Source organism: Dipodomys ordii, unplaced genomic scaffold (genome assembly GCF_000151885.1).
Source record: "Dipodomys ordii isolate 6190 unplaced genomic scaffold, Dord_2.0 Scaffold46, whole genome shotgun sequence".
Classification (NCBI taxonomy): Eukaryota; Metazoa; Chordata; class Mammalia; order Rodentia; family Heteromyidae; genus Dipodomys; species Dipodomys ordii.
In genome coordinates this window covers 9,219,975-9,230,060 of record NW_012267262.1, presented here as the reverse complement: position 1 = coordinate 9,230,060, position 10,086 = coordinate 9,219,975, and the positions used below count along the sequence as shown (strand labels likewise).

The window sequence follows — 10,086 nt, the reverse complement described above, 5'->3', positions numbered from 1 at the left end:
CATTTCTCCTGCTCCTTTATTTTAGTAGCCTAATGGAAATAAAAATTCATAACCCAAATACAACTTGGTTACTACTGGATAATTGATCTATCAGCAGGGACACAGTAGGGGTTGATTCTAGAGACAGATTGGTGGATATAATTTTTTCCTGCACTACAAATGATAATTTTAAGCCTTTTTAATCTCAATTTTCTCTACTCAGTAAAATGATATGTGGATTTCCATCAACTTTGTAAAGGATCACACTCCTGATATTTAGTAGCATTAAATCTCCTGTAAAACATGCCACTGAACTAGGACACATTGTTGTTTACTGTCTGTGTGCACATATGTAGATGCAAATCCTGTTCCAACTAGTTTGGCTGCTTTGATTAACTACCAGATAAGAGGAGGAGGAGGAAGGGGGGGGAGAAAGATTATTTAGCTAGTGATTTTTTATTTCTCTCCTTCCTTCCCTCTCTCCCTCCTTTCCATTCTTCCTCCCCTCATTCCTTCCTTCCTTCCTTTTTTTTTTTTTTGGCCTGACTAAGCCCAAATCAAATGAAAGGAGTGAGTGTATTGCTAACTCAGAGAGTAAGGGAAGCAAAACCAAACCATTTCTTCAAACACATGACTCTGCTGCTAGGCTGGGAATCAAAAGAAAACAAAATATAAAATTGCTCCTTTACCCCATCTTTTGCATCCTTAGAGGTCACTGTCACTTGTTGTGATTTCTGTGGGGCAAAAGAAGGCACTGTCCTTTCCATCTCAATACATTTGACAAGAACTGACACTCTTGCCATGCTTTACAATGAAATAAATTCATTAGGAAGACCATTTCCCCTTTTATTTCAGCCCAGGCATGAGATGGGTTACTTAAAATGCAAGCTCCAGAAAAGCGGATTGTAAAAGGGAAATATTTTCAAGTGAATTCCTTTTGATCTTAACAACAACAACAACATGGGGCTCCTACCATCCATTTTCTCACTTTTCCTCCCCAGACCCTGGAAACCTCAGCACAGAAGTCTCAGCACAGAATCCACGGACCAGATTTTTTAATGGTCCTGTCTTTTTTTTTTTTTCATTTTTAGGGGATATGATTTCAGTCAGGATGTCTAGTCAGTTGTCACAGTTAGCACACTTCTCTGTCCCTTTCACACACATACACCAGATTTCCTTTCAGAGAATGCGTGGATCTTTGAGTCTCACTGCTAGAAAGGAATTAGATCTGGTAGCAGTCCAAATCCTTCAGCTCTGACAAGAGTGTAACATCACAGGGCCACCTCATCTTTCACAGACAACCTAGCCATCCAAGTTTTTCTAAAAGCCTTCTTTCCCCTTGTGCTGTCTTCTAGTATTTCACTGGGCTTTGCCTTTCTTTAGGTCCACCTGCCTACCATTCTTTTCGGAACATGTGCCAAATCAGTAGAGAAAACTAGCATAACTTCATTTTTGACCACGGTTTTTGAAGTGCTTATTGGGCGGAGGGGGGTATATCCACAAGACAAAAATGGGGAACTATTGCAGTCTCTCTCTTACCTTTCTATTCTAAACCTGACTTAATTCATAAAAGTGTGTGTGTGTGTGTGTGTGTGTGTGTGTAATGATCATCTGGGCTTGGCCTTTTCCTTCTTATGAACATTATTATAGTGAGCAGGAGGTAGATGTGTGTGTGTGTGTGTGTGTGTGTGTGCATGGCACGTTGAAAACCTTGAAGAAAGGTTGCACAGACATCCCCCAGGAAAGTCTCAGTTTAGCAGATAGGAGGAAACCTAAGGTCGCCCTCCATGATCTGAGCCAAGGCCCCCCTCTGTCCCCCCACCCTCCCCCGGCCGCTCCACTGGGCCCTGCAGTGAGTTCGGTGCCTTGAATCTGTGCCAGGACGTCTGACAGTGGCTGCCAGGTCGATGGGTGGGTGGGGTGGGGGTGGCGGACCCGAGAAGGTGTGTGTGTGTGTTTTCTTTTGAAGAAGACGCCCATAGGAGGCGGGGGTGGGGTGGGGGGGCGCTCAATGTTCCTGGAGCTCCGTAGCCTCATCTTCCCCCTTTCCCTTAGTCCCCGGTCATTTTTTTTTTAAACGCTGATCACACTCCTGGTGATGAACTTGCAGCTCAGCTTCCTGCTGCCTGCTTGACCCGGGAACACCAGCAGGCTGCTGGCCTCGCCCTCCGCTCCCTCCCTCTCCTGCAAACCCCGGCGGCGTCGGGGCGCGGGTGGGGGGGTTCGAGTGGAACGGGACTGCGGGAGAGGCGTGCAGGGGGCACGGGGTCCCGCCGGGGGAGCGCGCACGGAACGGCGCCGGGCCGCCCTGCTTCCTGGAGCTTGTGTGCTCCTTTGACCCCAGTGGCAGTCCCTGTCACTGCACCGCGCTCGCTCCCTCCGGCTCGCCGCGCCCTCTCTCCCTCTCCTCGCCCCCTCGCTCGCTCTCTCGCTCCCTCTCTCTCTCTCTCTCCTCCCCAGATCGAGGCTGCTCGGGTCTTTCCTTCCCCCCCCCTGCTCTCCCCCCCACCTTTCACCTACCCCCCTCCCCAACCTTTTGCGCCGCGCCCTCGGGTCCCCGGCCCCAGCTCGCTGCGGGGACCTCGGAGGTCGAAGGTTCTTGGCCCTCCGGCGCCCCTCGCTGCCCCCTCGCGCGGCCCCCGCGCTCCTCCCCGCCAGGCTCCGGGGCGGCTCGGCGATGGACCGCCCGCACACCGGGCGCTGAAGGCATCCCCCGGACCCGGAGCGCAGCCCGGGAAAGGTAAATCCGCCCCGGGAAGGGAGGCGGAGGGCGGGGGAGGGGGAGGAGGCGCCCGGGCGCCCGGTGCCGAGCGCCAGAGGAAGGGAGAGGGGGGAAAAAAATGCACACACAAAGCGGAGCCCGGGTGAGAGGTGCCTTGTCAGAGGCGCGTGCGGGGGGCTCGGAGCCGCCGGCCGCCGCTGCCCCGCTGCCCCCCGACACTCGCCGGGCGCGCGATTGAGGATCCGGGAAAGGCTGCTTTTCAAACCTGCAACACACAACGCTTATTATTAATTTTTTTTTGAGGGGGAAATGGATAGATGTCTTCCCTCCCACTCCCCATCTTGCCCCTTCTCCCCTCCCCCCAGCCCTCTGCGACCTTATCTCCTCTCCCCCCCACTCCAGCCCTCTCTCTCTCCCCCCCCTTCTCCCACGGACCTCTTGGGGTCCCCACCTCCCTGCCCTCCCCCTCCCTCCATCCCTGGTCCGCTTGGATTTCTTAGGAAGGGGTGTCCTCGGGAGACAGAGGCGAAAGCCGGGCAGTGGAGGTGGGGGGGAGGTGGAGCGAGGGGGGGGGTAGGAACCGAGGCTCCCGGGGGCTGTTTACTAGAAAGTCCCCGGGTTGTGTATCCGAGCCACCCCGGCCTAGGCCCGGGTGTATTGTGTTGGCCCCAAGCCCTGGGCACCCGAGGGCCAGAAGTGCCAGGTCCAGGAAGGCACGGCGGCGCAGCTTTGTGCTTGGGGCTGCGCCCCGTGGCTAACCCAACCCCAGGGCCGCCTGCGCGCGCGCGCGCACCGCGCCCGCCCGCCCGCCCGCGCGGGGCTCTGCTCGCCGGGTCCCTGCACCCCAACCTCGCTCTCTGCCGCCGCCTCAGGTCTGCTAGATCGCAGCCTGCCGAGCGATCCCGCGACCCGAGCGAGCGAGCCGGGCGACGACCGGGCGCCCGCAGAGAGAAGTCACCATTGCTGCCGCGTGTCTTTGCCACACAGGCGGGAGTTGTTCGTGGGTTTGTTGTTGTTGTTTGGTTTTGTTTTTCGCCCCATCCTTATTAACATCTAACAAGGTTATCTTTGTAACGCCTTTGAATTCCGGGGCTTTGCGGCCTAGGAGGTGAAGTGGGCATTTTTTTTTCCTAGAGGATCCAGAGGGAGTTTGGAGTCCATCAGCCAAAAAAAAAATAAAAATTAAAATTGGAAAAGAAAAGGTTTCCTTCCCATGTGAGGTTGATTTATAACGCACCCCCCCCATGCCAAATGAACTGCGAATGCGGCTCATGAAAAATGTGTAATTGATTTGTGATGCTGGCAGCAAACACGAGCAGGTTAGGGAGGGAACACACACACACACACACACACACACACACACACACACACACACAAAACTTTAACGGAAAGCCAAAGGTTTCCAAAGAGGGTGGAAACCCGTGGCCTTCACTCCCCCCTTCGCACGCGGGCTGGTTTCCTCCCTTTCCCAGCCGTTCGGAGAAGGAGCCTGGCAGCCTCGGGGTGGGGGGTGGGGGGCCCCCGAGCTGGGAGGAGGCGGCGGCGGCGGCTCCCGTCGGCGGCTCCGCTCGGTGGGCTCCAGGATGCCCGTGCGCCCCCGGAGGCTGCCGCCGTCGAGGATGAAGGTCTGGGATGCCCCATCGAGGATGGCTTCGTGTCAGCGTCCTTGGGCGACTGTGGTCATCAATCAATCCCCGGGCTGGGGCGGGGGGGGGAGAGGAAAAGAGAGAAAGAGAGAGAGAGAGAGGTGAGGGAGAAAGAAGAAGAACCAAAAAGACAGCGACCTGTGAGTGCTAGTTCTAGTAGTGCCAGCAAGCAGCAACTGCAGCGGCGGCGGCGGCGGCGGCGGGCGTGGTGGCAACCTAGGAGTAAGTCGAGTAAAGCGAGCAAAGTGTTCCAAGTAAGGAAGGGGCAGCAGGGGCCAGGACCAGGCAGGGGGGGGGGTGGAGGGGGGCAAGGCAGGGCCAACGCGGGTGTGTTGTCTCTCTCGTGCGCACTCGCTCGCTCTTCTCCCCATGTGTGTATGTGTGCTTGTGCAGTAACTGTAGCCCCCACCCCAGATTTAAAACAAACAAACCAATCCAGAGAAGAGAATTTCTGCGCGCCCCCGCCCCATCACACACACACACACACACACACACACACACACACATATAAATTGAGAGAGAGCGATTGAGAGAGAGAGAGAGGAAGAGAGAGAGAGAGAGAGAGACTCCACGCGTGGTCAAAGGCGCTGGAGGAAAAGTCTTGCCCTTCCTCTCGGAAGTAATGTGTCAGCCGGATGTCCGAAGTGCTGGAGACAAGTTCAGGTGTAAGTGCCCCGGGAGAGGGAGGGAGCGCGCAGAACAGAGGCTCGTGGGACTTTTATGTCAGCATCTGCTCCCCCCCCAAACAAACCCCACCAAAAGTGTCAGAGAAGCCTCGGGGAAGGTGTGTGGGCATCGTTCCCGCACGTTGGGATGAGTAACTCGAAGTGGGCATAAAAGATTAGGAGTGCAAGTTAAGCAAGCAAAAGCAAAAGAAGAGAGAGCAAAATTGGGCATAGCTGGGGCGGGAGAGTTCCAAAGTCTCCCTCCACGCTGTGGGTCTGGCGATCTTGGGGGGCGGGTAAAGGGGGGGGAGACAAGTAATTTGAAAAGAGCATCCTTGGTCAAACAGCGAAATCGCGGGCTCTTTCCTCATAGGCTTGCCCAGGCGGTGCCCTGAGAGAGATCAGGGATCGTTTCTTTTCAAACTTTTGGTGAATTGGACCTCTTGTTGTCTTGGAAGTGGAGACAGTTATTTAAGTCCTCGGGTTTTTTAATCTCTGCGTTGCCAGCAGACTTTAAGAGATTTTTTTCCAAGTAGATTCCTGGAAAAGAACATTGCTAGCTTGTAGCTGAAGGGACAAGAGACTGTATTTGCTGTCTAGGAAATGCAAAATGTGCTCACATGATTTTTTTTTTTTAAAGAAACTAACACCAGCATGTGTGTTTGGCAGTGACAGTCCCTCTTAGATTTTTCTTTAGGCATCTTGGCATTTTGTACTGTGTGCCTTTGTTGGTAGAGCAAATGTGTTGAATGAAAATTAAAACAGAAAACTGCTCTCTTTAAGTATTGTGCATAAAAAGTTAGTGCACGTGTGAAGAGGGTGAGATTGAGTGCAAGTATGGTCGTTTGGATGGTTTTACAGCTGGAATGGGAAGTGGGGTGTCACAGCTACTTGATACAGTGTCTCTCTCTCTTCTTTCAAGCTCTTTCCAAGTTCGCTTGTGAAGGGAGGTGATTTAACCCATCATATCCTGTCCCTACAGTTTACAAAAACAATAATAACAACCCTCTCATCATTTCCATATATGTATAATAGTCTTAGGATATGTTCATTTTGAGATGTGGGTGGAGGTGAACATAGTATTTAAAATATATAAAAACCTTTTCTTGGCTTGTGTGTAAAGGTGCTATGAAAGTTTTGAAGCTTTCTGTTTCAGTTTGACATTTCCTTCAAAGGACTCCAGATTAAAGAAGATAGACACTGCAGGTGGACTGTTTCGATAAAACATTTGAAAGGGAACATGGCAAAGATGAATTCAAATGAAGTGCCAGCCACCCATTTAGCCCTTACAGGGGCCTTGTGCTTGCTGATGAAAAGACCTTTCTATTTTTCTTGATGGCACAAAGGTCCAAAGAGGCATACATGTTCCTGGGTGAAAAAGGCAATCTATAGGCTGACTTTAAAATACAGCATTCCATTAGGAGTGCCAACTACACACGTTCTCAGTTCGGTCTCTTCTTGGCTTCAAACAGGAGAATTGAAGAGCGTCATGTTAGCTATTACAACTTGTTGCATGGATAGTTAAATGTTATGGACATTCATTTCTAGGACCCATTCTGCTTAATTTAGTGAGTTTAGTCTGGAAACATTTAGACCCTTTTTAGTGCCGAGTTCAGTTTGTCATTGCAAAGTCACAGTGGTCTAGAAATGAAGTTGGTTTCCTATGCTTGGAAATATTCTGTATTTCACACAATAGACACTGATGGGAAGAACATAAGAATTGCCAAGTAATTTTTATACCACTGTCTAATTTATGTAAACTCGAAGTTCTTATAGTCTGGAAAACGTGTATTTTTCCCCCCTCTGTGCTTTGATGGCTAACATTCTTTTTAATGACAGTCATTTCTATAACAGGAAGATGTTTTCATTTGTATTTACTTTTCAAGCGACACGCAATTATGCAGTTTTGCGCTTCAGTAGTGTCTCAGTACTTTGTGTCTCAAAAGAGAATTACAGTACTTAGAACAGGACTACAATTTGAAGCAGGTGTTGTGTTTTACTGTTATGCAAAATAACAGTAAAATATAATTGTGGGGGGAATTAAGAAAACAGCTGCAAACTTCATATAAAAACTGCTACATTGTGATTTGTAAGCAGTTCTTATAGTTATCTTGCATCAAGGGAGAGGGAAAGATTTTAACCTAGTTAATCTTACACCCCCAATTGTGTATCAACTAGTGCTGAAAGGAGTCAATAACCTCTCATGAAGTCAGGAAGAAAAGAGAGAACTCGAAGTGACACTGCTTAAAATGCCAGAACATCAAGAGATTCATCTCTTGGCAGATTCATCTCTTGTATGTTAGGAACACAAGCAAGGTGGATGTTATTTAGCAAGCATTGCTAATGTGAAGAATGCAGTGATTTGAGTAGAACACTGCGGAATTTCTTAGCCCCGCTAGCATATGGAGGACTATACAAGCCCGGGGTTGTAAAATAATAAAATAAATGGCCTATGGCAGGCCATCTGCCTTTTGCTTTATATTAAGGTGTTTCATGCCAAATTTAAGTCTAATCTTATTATTCCAAATATTGTTATTTGAGATAGCAGCTAAGATATCTGGAGTTTAATGGGGCACATGGCAAATGTATTCTGATGCAGAGTGTTTAAAATAAGGGTGTGGGTTACCCAGGGGTTACTACATAAGCAGCAGTTACTACATAAGCTTCCCACTTCTTCTCTACAGCATCCATCCATTACAGCAGCTTCTCTGCAGGAATTTGTTTTCCTCTGTCTTTGCACACCTATCACAAAAACAGACATTCTCATTTCTGTACTCAGTGCAACAGTCAATAAATTGCCCTTTATGAAAAGTATCAGGACTAATGGAAATAAGAAAGGAAAGCTGGGGGAAGGAAGGAAGAAAGGCAGGCAGAAAAGAGAGAGAAAGAAAGAAAAGGAAGGAAAGAAGAGAAGGGAGAGGCAAACCTGCTGGGTGCCTGTGGTCATGCTTGTAATTCTAGCTGCTTAGGAGGCTGAAATCACTGTTTGAGGCTAGCCCGGGCAGGCTCAGTTTTCCAATTAACCAGCACAAAGCTGGAAGCAGAGCTTTGGCTTAAGTGGTAGAGTGCCACCCTCCTTGAGAAAAAAGGCTAAGGAATAGCACCTTGACCCTGAGTTCAGGCTCCAGTATCCGCGCGCACGCTCATACACCCCCCCCCCACACACACACAAGAAGCCAACTAGTGAGAATTTTATAGTTTGAAGAGTAAAGTAGTGGAAACAATTGTGCCCTGGATTACTGCTTCTTCAGAACTGGATTGGGAAAAGTAAGGACAGTGTACAAAGTGCTGGCTTAGTTCTGGGGGTGCTTGGCATTCACTGGAGCTATACATTTCCAAGAAGGATTTCACTTACCACAAAGTTTTCAGCCAGAGAGAAATGCATATGTACAAGACATTATGTATTTGGGAAACTGTGAAAGAAAAAATAGTTAGCAGTAATTAATGTCTATTCAGTCAGTATAAGTTATCCACAGGTATCTAGTTATAAGCACAGAATTTCTAACTTACATTTGCTATTGTGTCTTGTGGATCATTTGAAGCATCAAGAGTTCAAATGATTATATGACACCAACTTGAAACCAAACATTGCAATTAGCAGGGAAGGCTTAGACGAGTCTTCATTTCCAGCACAAACCATTTATAGCTGGACACCATGGCAACTGTGGATTTGCCCCTTGCGTAATTCAAGTTAAGTGCCATAATTATAATTAAAGAGAGATCTTCATCTGAACTCCATTGAGATGATTTGCTGGCCTCTAGCAATATCATATAGAGTTGTAATGTCCATTCTGAACTATGCACAGGGAAAAAGAGTTGAGAATGATCAGATCCATGAGGAAACACCCTGGATTAAGACTTTTCCTGAATCCCTTTTGCATCTAGATATTAAATTTCCTGTCCTTTGTGACCCTTTTTTCCCATGTGTTTTCCCTATACATACATGCATTATTGTTGTTGGTTTTTTTTTTCTTCTAGAAACGCACAGAGGTATTGATGAGTAAATACTTGGATTCAGAGGTTGGCTGAAACTCACCATGCCTGCTTTCTTCTTTTGCTCTGGAAGATTGTGAATTGCTCATGCCTAGAGAGAGGAAGGATGGCACATGGGATTCCTTCTCAAGGCAAAGTTACCATAACGGTGGATGAGTACAGCTCGAACCCCACCCAGGCGTTCACACACTACAACATCAACCAGAGCAGATTCCAGCCGCCTCATGTACATATGTAAGTATTGCTCATGAACTTTAAAAAAAATTACCAATTGAGAAAGCAGAAATACAATGAAAGAAAACTACCTTCTCCTAGCATTCTGCCAAGGGGAATTGAAATCAATGATTTACAAAACAGATGGGTTTCTGTAGTTTCAAATACAGTCCTGGATAAAGTCTCCCCATATCTGCATAACAGTTCAGATATTCACAGCACGTTCAACCACAATTGGATATTAGCTCTGCAGAGCCATTGAAGGATTGTGATAGGTGGCCCACAGAGAGAATAGAGAGGCTAAGAAAATTTTGTCAAGCCACCCAGTGAATTTTTGGCGGGTTGTCTCAATCCTAGTTTAAAATCGCTTTACCCTTTATTGCTTGCTTTTCATGATGAAATGTTTCTTTAAAATTTGGATAGAATTATCTTACACTTCACCCCCACCATCCCCTTTACATTCACCTGGGAAACAGGCCTAATTGGGATGAATTTTCTAGCTACTGCTAAACCTATTGTCTTCCTATTGCCAGTAAGCCATGTGCTGTGTGCTACAGAGCTCAGACAATGTGGGGAACAGAGGATCAAGAGTAGAACAGTGGGTTCCAGAAATTGTATTTTTCACTCGCTCCCTAATACTGCTTAAGACAAATGAAACTGTTTAAGGAATAAGCAAGAGAGAGAGAGAGAGAGAGAGAGAGAGAGAGAGAGAGAGACAGACAGACAGACAGACAGACAGAGACAGACAGAGAGAGAGAGAGAGCATCAGGGGCAGGGATTTCACAGCACCTGGTGTCTTACCAACTCTCTTATAGTCCTGTTACAAGATGTGCTGAGCTTTTAGCAGAAGAGGGCAAAAGGTCATCTT

General features: G+C 48.2%; 1 protein-coding gene across 1 annotated transcript in view; it reads left to right on the top strand.

Annotated features, from left to right (window-relative positions):
• Positions 1-2,649: 2,649 nt before the first annotated feature.
• Mpped2 (metallophosphoesterase domain containing 2) overlaps positions 2,650-10,086 on the top strand; it is a 181,666-nt gene continuing 174,229 nt past the window's right edge. The window contains exons 1-2 of the mRNA XM_013019583.1: positions 2,650-2,719; positions 8,991-9,239. Of these exons, the coding sequence (XP_012875037.1) occupies positions 9,112-9,239 (128 nt within the window). The 5' untranslated portion in view covers positions 2,650-2,719; positions 8,991-9,111. The remainder of the gene's footprint in view (positions 2,720-8,990; positions 9,240-10,086) is intronic.